General features: G+C 34.4%; 2 protein-coding genes across 3 annotated transcripts in view; one reads left to right on the plus strand and one right to left on the minus strand.

Moving 5' to 3' along the window:
- The window catches only part of LOC117112662 (oxysterol-binding protein-related protein 9-like), a 31,419-nt gene extending 30,765 nt beyond the window's left edge, over nucleotides 1–654 (minus strand). The window contains exon 1 of the mRNA XM_033255770.1: nucleotides 456–654. Within this exon, the coding sequence (XP_033111661.1) occupies nucleotides 456–587 (132 nt within the window). The 5' untranslated portion in view covers nucleotides 588–654. The remainder of the gene's footprint in view (nucleotides 1–455) is intronic.
- A 6-nt stretch (nucleotides 655–660) lies between these two features.
- Nucleotides 661–13,147, plus strand: LOC117112663 (palmitoyltransferase ZDHHC6-like). 2 transcript variants are annotated; one of them, XM_033255772.1, is made up of 10 exons: nucleotides 661–759; nucleotides 2,833–3,105; nucleotides 4,090–4,181; nucleotides 4,846–5,002; nucleotides 5,643–5,789; nucleotides 6,255–6,308; nucleotides 6,864–7,016; nucleotides 7,432–7,473; nucleotides 8,648–8,793; nucleotides 9,786–13,147. In XM_033255772.1, the coding sequence occupies exons 2-10, from the start codon at nucleotides 2,866–2,868 to the stop codon at nucleotides 9,943–9,945; spliced, it is 1,191 nt and encodes a 396-aa protein (XP_033111663.1). In that variant the 5' UTR covers nucleotides 661–759; nucleotides 2,833–2,865; the 3' UTR covers nucleotides 9,946–13,147. The 2 variants fall into 2 exon arrangements, with proteins under 2 accessions (XP_033111663.1, XP_033111664.1); XM_033255773.1 differs by having other exon boundaries at nucleotides 710–815.
- Nucleotides 13,148–14,768: the final 1,621 nt, after the last annotated feature.

The following is a 14,768-nucleotide window of genomic DNA, read 5'->3' on the forward strand; positions in this document are numbered from 1 at the left end:
GGCCTATACAATTACTTATCTAAGAAAGTAAAATTAAGAATCAATTATGATTCTGTGAACATATTTTCCTAGCGATTTTCCGCGCAAATTTGAGCTGATTTCTTAAATAGGTCTAGGCCTATCCTTTGCGCAATTAAAAACTCTACAAACAGGGATGGAATCCTACCAAAACCAAAAAGCTTAGCCAACAACTAGGCCTAGGCAGGGAGTGGGGTGGGGGTGTGGTAGACACTGCTGAAGTAAGCCCACACACCTAGGCCTAGTAGTAGGACTGGCCACATAGGCCTATGGTTTAGGCGTCTAGCTAGGCCCTAGGCTTAGGCTAGCCTAGCCTACCAAGCCCAAAACAAGAGCCTAACTAGGCTAGGCTACCTGTACTAGGCTACCTAGCCTAGGCCTAGGGCCCTAGGCTAGCTAGCCTACTAGCAAATATGAATAAAAATATTATAACTCACGGTGTAATACGATAAAAGGCCGGTCTCTAGGTCGAGAACAAACCATCGATATTGCCATCCTTTCATTACATTTGTCCATTTACTAAGTGGGCCCTCCATACCGAAACCAGCCAGAGGTACGTCCTGCGACATCTCGTGGAACGAAAGGGAGAACGATGTGTCACATACCGTCACAGTCTAGTCAGGCTTGGCTAGGCCCAATGTTTTTAAAAGAATTGCGCCACCATACACACAGCACCAAAAAAGTTCCCCCCAAAAGAGGGCGCTTCAAAAACCAATAAAACAGAATACCGTGTATCAAAAGGTACATAATATTTATGCTACTGTTAATTTTTTAATAAATGCAATATATTGTTACTAGTAAGTTTTAGTTGACACATTTTAAAATACCATTAGGGCTATTAGTTTGAATAATCATTTAGTTATTGTTGATAATATTAATTAAGTATGAGAATGTCAGCCTTCTCTAAGCTAGCTAGGCCAGTGGACCAGTGTTGGACTTACGACACCGGCGGGACATAAAGTTCTATTCCCGCGATCCTGTCCTCAATAGCAACAGGGCAAGTTTCTGCGGTAGGACTAGACATAGGGTGGGTGCGTTTTATTTTTAATTAAAGGTGTTTGAAAGTTTATGTAGGCCACGGCATTAGAAGATTCCTCTCACTTCATGAATGTGGAATACGGAGTACTGCAACATTTTGGCTGAGCTACCTTTAGTTAGGCCAGTAGGCCCTAGTCTAGGCTTTGCTGTTTCTATAAAAGTAAGACTATAGATAGGAAGTATTATTGAGAAGGAGAGCACTCGCCAACAGATCCCTTTGACCCGACAAACCAATGTGTTCCCCACCTTTAGATCGAGCACGGGCATCTATCTTATTAAAACATTTTTTTCGTAGCAACAACTTGGCAACAGCGGGCTTTTATACGCTTCAACATACTGTAGCAGTGTATGATAAACCCTTTGATTTTAAACCATTAAATAGCTTTAAAATTAACAATGTTCCCCTGACTGTATTTTTTCGGGTTTTTAGTAGTATGTTATTTTGTGTATATTTCAGGAACAGATTCTAGGAAATATTTCTGTTGCTATTAGTTCCGTATTCATTATAATTTTGTCTAAAGATTGACTGGCAGAATAAAACTGAAAATTACACTGAATTTGGATTGAATTTTTGAATAGTTACCCCTTGTTAACCCTAAAATGACTTAATTTATTATAATCCTCAATCATTCCTTAAATTAATATCCGTTAAAATTAGAATTATTGAGTTTTATCCAATTTATGGAAATTCAAGTTGAAATATGCCATACTTTTAAAGCTCATGTAAATGTTTAATTAAATTCGAAAACTTGTTTTGTAGAAAATATGAATATATTTGGTATTTCTTGAAAGATAAATATATTTGCTTCAAGATGAAAATGATTGTAAGTAATGCGCATTGAGAAAAGAAGGTGCTCTCAATTTCGCCATGTTCAATTTTTTGGTAAACTAAGCCCGGTGAGCATTTGATGTCTGGGAGCACATTACAGTAAACTCCGAAGGCATCGCGCCAACGTACATCATCTGCTGCGGCAGCTGTGTACGGGGCTCATCATTTGGATAGCGCTGCGTGCACAGAGCTTTTTCGGCAGATCTTCCTCAATAATAATAGCCTAGTTTTTTGCTAAACAAGTCTTGTCCAAGCATTGCAAAACCACCCCAATGTTAAATTACAGAGTGGTGATTGCATTCTTAAAGGGCCAGGCTAGTCTTTAAAAGTTGTGAATTACACTTTTAATACTTTCAAAGGAAATTATACATTGATTATACTGTCATAAGGAGGGAAAAAATAACCAGTAGGGAATTGCCATGTTGTACAGTAATGTGTGTCTACTGTATCTGGTTATAAAGAATTTAGATGCTTTAAACATTAATATCAACCTCATAATCTGGATCTCAATATGGCTGAGTGAGCCGTTTGAACCGTACAGTAGTTAAATAACAACTATCAGTGGCTGATCCAGCAATTCGAAATAGAGGAGACCCGGAGAGATTTTCACAGATGTCAATCAATCAATCAATCAATCAATCAATCTTTTTTATTAGATGTAGAGTAGACCAACTCAGCCACACCATGGTTTGGGCTGAGGTACAGTAAGAAAATTTATGATATGGAACTCTCAGGCCGAAATTTGATTAATAATTTTTCTTTTTTCTTCATTGTTTTAATAATTTTGAAAAAATAAGGGAAGAGATGGGGAAGAAGAGGAATGGGACTGCTCAGCCCCCCCCCCCCCCCCCTTGAATACTCCATTGACTATAAATCTCATTCTAAATACCTGATTTAAAAATTTTTTTTTTTAGTTGCAGATTTTACTTAATTTTTGTCTTTTCCAGCATCCCTGGGAAAGGGGAGAAGTTGACGACATCATGTGTTTCGGTCCACTCAAGAGGCTATGTCATTGGGGGCCATTTATCGCCCTCTTTCTGATTTTCTACATTACCACTATGTCAGTTTACTGCGATCTTGTTTACTGGCCTCCGACCCTTGACAGCTACGGGAGCATCGTGCATTTCATCATCCTATCATCTTGGATCTTCTTTATCTTGTTCAATTATTTCAATGCAGTATTTCGTGGACCGGGGTTTGTTCCTTTGGGATGGAAACCGGTAAGTTTGAATGTTCTTCTACAGTACTCACTCATCCACAAGCTTGTACATTTGAGTGTGAGTTAAGTTGAACTACTAATAGACAGATTCTGCGAGGTTTGTTTACAGCTGGTCATGTGACATATAGTGGGTATTACTATGGAGAATTTCCAGTGCGATCAGTGTTTAAGTATAGGAAAGGGTAATGTTTTGGTTTCGAAAACATTCACCTACCATTAACCTGAGATAATAACTGGCAAGGAAAGGCACTATGATTGTTCAAAATAGTGTTCACGTGACCAATCTAGCAGAATGTGTTTATTGTTAATCTTCATGAGTTTATGGGTTTGAGTCGTTAAATATGTTGACATAGGACAAGGCATATTCACGTTTTTGGTTCTGAAGGAACCAATCAAACTCTTAAACAGGTTTGGAGTACTGTAAATGCTTGAATAAGTGACACTCTCAAATAACCACTGCTCTTGAATAAGCGCCAGCCAAATTTTTTTTTTTTTTTGCTACTTTAAAGTAAGCACTGCGGCGCTTAATCGTAAGTATATTATCCTGTGTGTGATGAAACACTCTGAGAAACAGGGTTTTAAATACAATGTATACAGTGTTAAAATTAAAATACCAGAGTGAAGACACAAGCATTTCTTTATTAACAATTATTTACGATGATGGGCATACAGAACTACAGGAATGCGTCAGAAGGTACACCACACCAATATTTTGTATAAGCGCTGCACAGAAGCATCCAAAAGTGTTATAAGCAACGCAGCGCTTACTCGAGCATTTACGCTGTCCAGACTATCAAATTTTCTTCTACAAAAAAAACTGTTGTATGCCCATATATAGTCATGATGTGCCTATATATGGTCATGATGTGATGTCATCATGACCATATTCAGGCATGTCACATTTTTTTGACAATTAAAATATAATAGTCTGGATATGTGGGATTCAGACAGCATATAAATTGAATGTGTTTTTTTTTTTTTACAGGAAAATTTAGAAGATTGTAAGAAGCTTCAATTCTGTGAAGCGTGTCAGGGTTATAAGTCCCCACGCTCGCACCACTGTAGGCATTGTAAAAGGTAAGAACTACAAAATTAACGTTGTAAGTTAAATCTACCTGACATTACAATACAGTATATTGTAGTTGCATATTTTTTTTAGATTGATATCTAGATTGAAAATACTTTGTTCAATCGATTACAATTTGTAAACTTTTTTTTATTAAATTATTGTTAATGAATGAACAACCAACAGGTAGGTTGTCTTAGTGGTCATGGCAGTGGTAGTGGTGCCCACGCAGCAATGGCACCAGAAATTTGCCAACAAGGGGTCTGACATGTCCGACAGATAGGTCCAAACCAAGGGGCTGACGAAGCCTCGGGCGATGACCTGGACTAGAAAATCTCTGGTAGGGTTTACGGAGAGAGTTTTTATGGCTTAATATGGTTCAAAATGTGCTTTAGACTATAATACTAGGAATTGGCAGTCAAAATAATATTATTTTATTAGCAAATTTTTATTTTATTTTCTTTTAACCCGAGGAACTAGTCGTTCGTTGGACTACGGGTCCATGCCTGTTCGGGGGAGGGGAACAAATGCCCCGCTGTCGCCACCACTGTGCCCATGACAACGGTGACAAAGATGACAATGATTATATGCTGTATGGATGCTTGAAATATACTTATAACTATGCACATTCACTGAACTATTTACCTATTGATTGAATGTGTCTAATTTTCTCAGGTGTGTGATAAAGATGGACCATCATTGTCCTTGGATTAACACCTGCTGTGGTCACTTTAACCATTCTAGTTTCACATATTTCCTCATATTCGCTCCTCTCGGGTGCATGCACGGTGCAACTGTCCTCATTCTAACAGTATACCATCGAGTTTTTAAGGTAACACTCATTTTTAATAATAATAATATGGATGTTTTTATATATCACTCTGCACAGTCTTAGAGGCTACGGTCACACTAGAGCTTCAAGCCTAGCTTGACTCAGGACGGTCTGTCATGAAAATGTCAAGTGTCCGCGCTTGCCTGGGTCGACCTAATTCAGATTGTAAGGTGCTTTTGATTAGCATGACGACGCGATGCTAAAACAGATTCACTTATGCGTGGCCATCGTATGTTCTCTGCACAACATAAATTTGGCCATATTATGTCCTAGAGTCAATGCAACGAAGAGAACCTTTTTTCTCTCCGGCGCCTGGCTTTAACACTCCAGTAATTGTAACGTTGCCTAATTGGTAAAATTACATTGCTTGGTGCACAAAGTAAATCAGTGCATACTCAAAGTTCCTTGGTACCCACATATATTTCTGGGTGAAGAGAGACACCATGGATAAAGTGCCTTGCACAACAAAGTTTTTAACCTCCAACCTCAAGGTTGAGAGGTCGAGCCACTGCGCCAACTACTTTTACAATAGAATTTTACCTGGCCTGTCGTTTTGACTCAGACTAAGCTTTCTTCAGAGGGGGGGAAAAAAACCATTTACTGTACTTAGATAAGTTTTTCTTCTCTATTTTTATTCCAGACTTTGCATTATCCGAAGCGCCGATATCCTGAGCTACACCAAGGGGCATTAGTTGAATACAACATCCTACATCTTATCTTGACATTCCTGGCAATTGGCTTCGCTATTGGTGTTGTAATTGCAGTTGGGTTCCTATTTTTTATTCAAGTAAGTGTTGTATTTCATAATTTCATAACAGCTTATAGAGAGCCAGCTTAGCTCAGTCATCTAGACTGGTAGTAGCCACTGTGTGGTCCCCGGTTCAATTGCTATCCTCGTGTTTCAGCTGGAGGGCTGAAATACAAGTTACGATAGCGCACCGTCTTTCGGACGAGACGTTTAAGCCGTTGGACCCTGTTTGCAATATGGTCCATGTGCACGTTAAATGAAAGAGTAGGGGATTGTCTCCCTGTGTACTGCCCAATTCACCACCAGAAGGACCCTACTGGAAACAAGTCTTCGGACTTACACCGAAATACTCCTATCCTCTCCTGTAACAGTGTTTTTCCAGTTTTATGGAAAACACTAATGTGAAGCAATTTAAGTGTTGGTTTCTTGTGATTTTTGCAGTTAGTATGTAATTTGTAGGTACAGTAGTATTATCGTGTAATTATGACTTGTATTTCATTTCAGATTAAAGTTATTATAAAAAATGAGACTGGGATTGAATCATGGATTAAAGCAAAGGTAAGAAAAAGAACATGAACAATGGAAGTTAATTAATCTAACTTTTGTATAAATTGAGGCTTGACATTCCATAACCAACATTAGTGACAAAAAAAAAATGAAAATTGACGTTTTATTTGTTATATTCTCCACATTAGAAGTTTTAAAATGATGGGTCATTTACTGGCATCAACTATTGCCAAAGTTATGAGTATAAGTATTACAGCTTCTGTGTACTAAAGTATACAATAATGTCACATTCTTATACTAACTACTCAGTTTCACAATCAGACAGTATGCTGGATTTGGGATGGCAAGTATCAGTTGTTAATTTTTTAGTATTCAATTTTTCACATGGTCTAACCAACATGATGGAGGTAATAATCACTTTGATACATTTTAACATTATTACTCTTTTTCAATCAATCAGTTATTTCTTTTATGTCTATGGTAATGGTATTGTTTGCCCTATCGCAAAAAATACAATGTCAGTGAAAAATCGGTAGTACATTCTATAATGGTGACAAACAAATGACAATCCCCTGCTCTTTCCTTTTCGTGTTATCATTCTTACAGGCACTCTATAGGAAAAGAGAAGATGAATTTGTTTATCCATACCACCTGGGCTGGAAGGAGAACATGAAACAGGTTTTCACATGGAGTGGTAAGCCGAAATCCGATGGCATTGTATGGCCTGTAGTGGAAGGCTGCACTCAGTATACATTAACAGTAAGTAATAATATCTAAAAGTACCTAAATGATTTTTATTTTCCTCCATTATATTGAACATTAATTTAAATTCATTTTTAACAGCTTAACAGAATTATATTCAACCAATATATGTATATAATAATAATAATAATAATAATAGTAATAGTAATAGTGTAGTTTTATATAGCGCACATATCCATCTAATGTAAGATGCTCAGGGCGCTTGAAATGTGGACTAGGAACTCGACCAATGTGGGTTTGGTTGGTAGAACCAAATCCTTTCGGATAAGGACTTAAAATGTAGGTCCAGTGTACGCATCTGGCATGTGTGAATTTTCAGAATAGTAGTGAATTACCCCGATACTAAGGTTCATTACCTTTAACTACCTTTATTTTGCCTGACATTGTCTTTGAAATACTTTGTTTCTTACAGATAGAACAATTAAAACAGAAGGAAGAAAAGCGATTACGAGCTGTAAGTAGATCAATAATATCAACTGCAAATTTTGTTCCAAGATTACTCTTAAAGTATTAAAACTCCCTATTATTTGCTTTACATTCACAATCACATATATATAATAAAAACAGCAAGGTATTTAAAGAACAGAAATGCTGACTTCAATCATAAAAACAATGAAAGCAGAAACTTGGTGATGGATTATTTTCCAAATTATATGTACACTGACTATAAAAATCCAAAAACTAAAAACTAAAATATAAGAAACAGATGTAATTAATTTTAGAGAAACCATTAGACATTATCCATCCTCAAATCTCTGTTCAGCAAATAGATGACCTCTTTGGGAAGAGTCACTCAGCTGAATGGCTAAACTGGTAGTAGCTACTGTGTGTGCACTAAACCGTGGCGATCTCTTGGACTCCGGCTCGATTCCCTTCGCTGCTCTCCTTGTCTTTCAGCTGGAGGACTGAAATGCAAGTTATCATAGTGTACCGTCTTTTGGATGAGACATTCAAGCCGTTGCTCCCGTGTGCATTATGTCCAATGTGCACGTTAAAGAACACAGTACACTCGTTGGAAAAGTGTAGGGGAATGTCTCCCACTGTACACCCAATCACCACCAGCAGGACCCCACTGGAAATAAATATTCTTCAGACTATTACAGGTTGTCCTTGGTGTTTACACCAAATAAATCCATCCATTTATCCATCCATTCTCAAACTACCGTAAAACCTTTAATTGAATCCCTAGGCTTTTCTTTTTCTTTTTGCAAAATTTGGATGGGCTTCTTTTCGAGATAAGCTTCTTGTCGAGATAAGCTTCTTTTCAAGGAAACTTTTTCAAAATGAATGCTGTAAATTTTTGTGAATTTGTACTATAACAATAAATAAGGCCACTGTAACCCCAATATGTATTATGGAGTGTATTTAAGTGGCATTAAAATCACCTAAACTACTGTTTAAACCAAGCTTGTTTTTAATTTATTTTGTTTTTTGAAAATCATGTACAGTGTGTGTACTGTAAAATCTCAAAAAGAAGACTATCTTGAGCATGGGCTTTTTACAAGGCTAATTTTTTCAAATTGAATAGGGGACGTTTCAATTCGAGATGGGCTTCATCTCGAGATTAAGTCCACTTGGCCAATTTGAGGTTTTTACGGCATTGTGAAATACATTGTTTTCCTTTTTAGATTGAATATATTGTTACAGAGGATTACAGTGGTTCATGGTTACCAATTACAAAGGGATGTTGTACTTGTATACGAGTACCCCTCACGGATGAGCCACGCATTAAAATAAATGTGGACGATATTATCCTGGTAACTAGGTGGAAAAAGTAAGTCTAAATTTCATCATAATTTCACTCATTTATTATTATTTATGACTCATACCACAGCTAGACAATTTTTAATTAAGTCTTCTAGGTTTGCCTAGGTCGAAACTAACTCCGGTTATATAAAATTGATCAAAAGATTAAAATTGTTGTTCTTTTTAAAGAATAGATAAGGATTACTACTATGTCCATTTTTTATTGATCTAATCTACATAAATTTATTTTCAGAGTTTATATATAATTAATTAAAATTGTTTAGGTATGTATTTGAAAAAATATATTACAGTATACAAAATAATGTAATCATTGAAGTTTCTAATAATATTTAAATAAAGCATTAAGTAAATAATGTTACAATCAGGGAACAGTGAAATTTTTACAATTATGTCATTGTTTATTGAAGTCTACAAAAAAAGACAGGAAAAAGGAAGAAAAGCAAAGAGGTCCGGAACGGCTTAGAATTGTACCAAAAATTATATAATAATGATAATGGCTCATTATTTCATTTTACGAGTTTGTAGTGAATTTTGGACACTATTCGTCAGAGGTCTAAAGTGCTGTTCAGATTTTACCTGGGCAAGTTGACCGAATTCAGTGTGAACAAGTCTGCAAAAGATTCCCCTTGGCCAAGTTACCCAAGCTGATCTGTTTTTCTTTGTGAGCAGAAACGAAAAGTCCAATGCAACCTTTCTGAGTGGCGTTATTTTGGAATATTTTATTTTATGTTTTTTTGTGTGCCCGAAAGATTTAATTTGGACTCGACTACTGTACATTCAAATGCGCACTGTAATGATTCAATATTTCTGATTAAAACATGCGGTTGCGCATTTGAACAGCCATTAGCATGTTGAATAGTAATTAGTCATGTGTGCTAAAACTGACTGCATATCTCAATCCACGTGTGAACAATTTAGCCAACTTAGAGTTATTCTATATTCTTTCAATGTGAACAAGGCTTACTAATACATTTTAATATCTGAATAATTATTTTCTAGGTATTGGATGTATGGCGAGCGCATTTACCAAGCCAAGAAAGAAAATACAGAGGAAAGTAAAAAGAAAGTTCGCGGATGGTTCCCACTTCGCTGCGCTATCCAGTACAATGTTGCTGATTATCCTGAAGGAAAAAGTCCTGTCAGTAAGAAGGATAAGTGAAGATATGAAATTATCGCTAAATGAGTTATGTGTATCATTGTGATAAGCTGTACAAGGTTATATTTCATGATTGGCATTTTTAGAAGAGAAAATATGCGGCGTTTAGTCGTATAAATTAACTTGAAAGCGTAGAGTACAAATGACTTTGCACGTAATGAGTACCAGCCTTTTGCAGCTGAGTGTGTGCGTTCATTTGTTCTCGCACCACAACGCACGTAAACAACAATATGATGAAGCAGTTGCATTAAAAATAGCTCATTAGACTGGAAAATAGAAACAAATCAAGAATATACTTCAGTAAATTTATGCCTACTACAAATCTCAAGTTCATAAAAAATCAAAGCATGAAATTGTCAACCTTAAAAATATGATAATTTTTTTTCTAATAATATTACTTTTTGAATTTATCTTGTGCTTTTTGTTGAGTCTCATTTTGAGCTCTGTTATGAAACAAAATTTGGGATTGAATTTTTGTTTGGTTTAAGTTTTTTGCATAGTGTGGGGTTTCTTTAATAATAGATTAAAAAAAAAGAGGTTTTTATATAATAGGTTTGATGTCAGTTATAAAGATGTTTATCTACTTAATTATTATTTAATGTAATATTTCTTAGCATATACACTATGAATATACTTCAGTAAATTTATGCCTACTACAAATCTCAAGTTCATAAAAAATCAAAGCATGAAATTGTCAACCTTAAAAATATGATAATTTTTTTTCTAATAATATTACTTTTTGAAATTTATCTTGTGCATTTTGTTGAGTCTCATTTTGAGCTCTGTTATGAAACAAAATTTGGGATTGAATTTTTGTTTGGTTTAAGTTTTTTGCATAGTGTGGGGTTTCTTTAATAATAGATTAAAAAAAAAGAGGTTTTTATATAATAGGTTTGATGTCAGTTATAAAGATGTTTATCTACTTAATTATTATTTAATGTAATATTTCTTAGCATATACACTATGATGTTTAAACTAAATTATGGTTATTATGTCTTTGTTAAAAATAAGTAATTTATTTAACAATGAAGATTATGATTGTGATATATGAACAAAAAATACTATAAAAATAAAATAAAATAAATAATAGAGACATTTCTTCAATACAAACCAACGATTACTCAACATCTTTTTTTATTACTTTACTAAAATAGAATTAAAGGTTTTATTTTTGTTATTTTATATACAGTACAGCAATGGTATTTATTTAAAGATTTCCTAACCTATCATCATTTGATAATACTTGTATGGGAAAAAAAGAATAACATGAATATAAAATAGTTTAACTATACTATCATATTAGCGTGTGTAGGGACTATTCGGGGGAGATCAAAACTGGGCACCTAACAGTTATGCACAGAGAATGTGGTCGGCATCATCTAGTTCTACTACTCTTTATTAACCTTGTAGTCATTTGAAAACCTATGGTGATTGATCCTTCTCTTTTGCTGCACCAAAATTTTAAAACAAATTACCCAAATTTGTAAGGTCTTCTCCATCTTTGGCCCTTGTTAAATCCGGCTTAAATCGCATTTTTTCTCACAATTCTAATCCTTTTTGTTCTTGTTTTTTCTTGTTGTTTGCTTTCTTTTTTGTCTTGAAACTGGGTTTGAAAGTACATAGAGACATTGCATTATAGTATGCACTATATAAATGGAAGACCATGACCAGATACAAACATTTTGAAATTTTACATGGAACAGCAGACAATATATTTATCTATTATTAAATAGAAGATTGTAAAGTTGACTAAAGTGTCATGAAGTGACATCTGAAAGCTTAAAATATGCCAAAATAACTTGAATTTAATAATTCTACATGGATTTTAAGACTTGCACCATTAAAGAAAACAAAGTGTTTATTTTGCCAGATATAACTTAAATTTGAATGCCTTTAAGGCTAAGGTTAGAGTGCGCCCTCACTAATCATCACGAAAATGCTATGTGAACTAATAGGCGTTTAACCTGTTTTGTAATTTGAATTTTTTAATGCTTTGATATTTTAAATGTTTTATATGTAATTTTTCTCAATCTTGTGGAAGAACGATTATTTTAATCGAACAAATTTATTTGTACTTTTTGTGTTTATATATATACATATATATATATATATACATATATATATATATATTTATATATATATAACCAGCTAAATATCCACGACAAAAAGTAAATTACAAAGAGGGTAATTGGTTTTAAATAATACAGTAGTATTGTCATGTATTGTAGCTTGGAAATAAGTTGTTTATGTGGGCCCTGTATTGTATTGTATCAATTATTACATATTCATAAAGGTTAATTAAAGATAACCGTTTGTGTTTTAGACTCTCTCCTAGCGTAAAGGTAGTATAGGCCTACTACTAAGTAGTAATAGTGTTTTGTGTTTTGTATGTTGCTGCAGTAAGGTCACTCACTTAATATATTTTAGCGATATTGTTCTTGAGGATTTGGCGGAGAAAGCCATATATGGGCATGATAATGTCATAATATACCCAAATACAGACATATCACATAACAAATGTAAATCTATGCACAGCTTTTCCTTGTACAGTAATAAAACCTGCAGCACAACTATATAATAATTTGGCCATAAAAGAGATATCGATCATAGATCTTCCAATGACCTAATTAGGCTTTTAATAGGATGGTGCTAACTGTTGATAACTTAATTGTACGTGTATGTGTATTTATATACCTCCACATTGTTTTAGAAAAGTAGTAGTATATTTATAAAATGTAGATAAGGTTAGTCAACTCGATTAATAGTTAATACAGTTCGCCTTCTAATTCGAGACCACCTTTTGGAACCTGAGCATTTTGTGTGGTCTCTGTATCTACGTAGTTGATTATAGTGTTAGCATGGTGTTAGTAGATAATATATTTGGTTTTTTGAAAAAAGTGGTCTCGAATTAGAGGGGTAGGTCTTGGAATTTAGGGATCCCGAATTGAAGTGTGCGCTGTACTTGTAAGTGGTCTCGGGTGGTGGTGTTTAGTGATTAAATAAAACATGATTGTTTGTGAAATTTTAATATTGCTCGTTTTGGTACATCAAGAAAATATCAAATGTCAGCTAAATAATATAGATATAAAAAGCTACATTGATATAAAAATAAACGAAAAAAAAGAAAGACTCGAGATTTTCTTCAGATGTGATGATATATGAGCATTTGTTTTGAATATTTTCAATTACAATTCCGTGTTTATTAGATCGTGAAATTTTGTCTGTTCATGTGCCATCTGCACAAAATATTTTCCATAAAAATTGATAACTTATGACTATCACTGCATTATAAACTATTACAGATGAAGTAGAAAAACAGTGATAAAATTGTTTGTTATGATCCTGTAAATTCAACATTTACAGCTAAAATTTATACGGGTATTGATTTACAACCAATCAGAAGATTAAGAGTTATATAAGGGTGAATACATACTTATGAATATTTTTTTTGGGGGAGGGGTTGGGGGCCATTTGGCACTCTGTCGGACAGGCCTGTACCCTCCTATCGTCCGACACACGACTAGGTCGTCGGATAAGAAATTTAAATATAATTTGCCTATCGAAATAACGTTATTTTGACTGCCAATCCCTAATGTTGTGGTCCCTACAAGCGAGTTTTTATTCCGGGCAGTCGACCGAGGCGGCCCCTTGGTTCGGACCCCGCGTTGGTAAATTCCGCTTGTGTTTGTATGTATAAGAAAAAAAGTAATGATCACCGCAGTCCTTGCAATGTTTATCTCTGTCATCCTGGATCTATAATTTGTTGTCTAGGTGCTACATTCTTTTATGTTGTTTGGTGAGAGAGATAAAGATTCACTTTAAATACTGATGACATGTAGGCCTACCATCATTGGTTTTTCTTCTTATACTCATATTTTATTTATTTCTACAGATACTATGTGGTGTTGCAATAACAGTGGAAAAAAAACATTGTATCATATTCGAGAAGAGCCAATAAATGACAAATCATTTGCTTTAAGATGTAACAGGATATCACGTAGGCCTAATCCAGATATTTATTAGCATGAAAACACTCTATCGGTTATTATTCGACTCATCATAACATTTCCATACAACCCATCATAAAATTTCCATACAACCCATCATGGAATGTCCATACACGGGAGCTTATCGACAGTTAAATATACTACTACTATATAAATGTTGACAATGTACTTGGAATTAATTTCAGTCAATAAAGTTCTGGCTGTGAATATTTCCGTTGAAACTTAAACTGTAAGTAGAAATACTGATTGTTTTTACTTTAATGCATGAAATCCTTATAGGTGTATGCAGCAAGCGCGATTTACTGCCAACTTTTAATGATTTTATTATTCATTTTACAGTAGTTTAATAAAATTTAAAAAAATAGTCAATTATTGTTTTTTAACGTATTAATTTTAATAGTATAGAATTAAGGGGTGTTCTTTTGGTCACTGACAATGATTGTGATTTTTATAATATTTATCAATTGTTTTTTTTTTTTTTTCAGTGTCATCAGTTTAAGGCCATTCACATGTATGTGTGGGTGTTATAAAATGTAGGCCTAATAAATTCTTTCTCTGTAATATTTCAGGTACTAGTATATCTTATACAAATTTAACAATGACTGACACTAATATATTTGGTAAGTATCTCTTTACACAGTTGCAATAAACGTTATACTGTATTTATTTTAATCATCATTCAGTTTGAAAAAAGTATTTTTATATATTTACCGCAAGACGAGTTAGAGTTTCTCTATCATATCATTATTTACCTAGAAAAAGTCGTCAATTGCTGATATAGCGAGATACTTCACAGCGCTTTGATCATGGTATAAAGCG

Source organism: Anneissia japonica, unplaced genomic scaffold, assembly GCF_011630105.1.
Source record: "Anneissia japonica isolate Jap-2015-1 unplaced genomic scaffold, ASM1163010v1 scaffold288053_len460827_cov147, whole genome shotgun sequence".
NCBI classification, from domain to species: Eukaryota; Metazoa; Echinodermata; class Crinoidea; order Comatulida; family Comatulidae; genus Anneissia; species Anneissia japonica.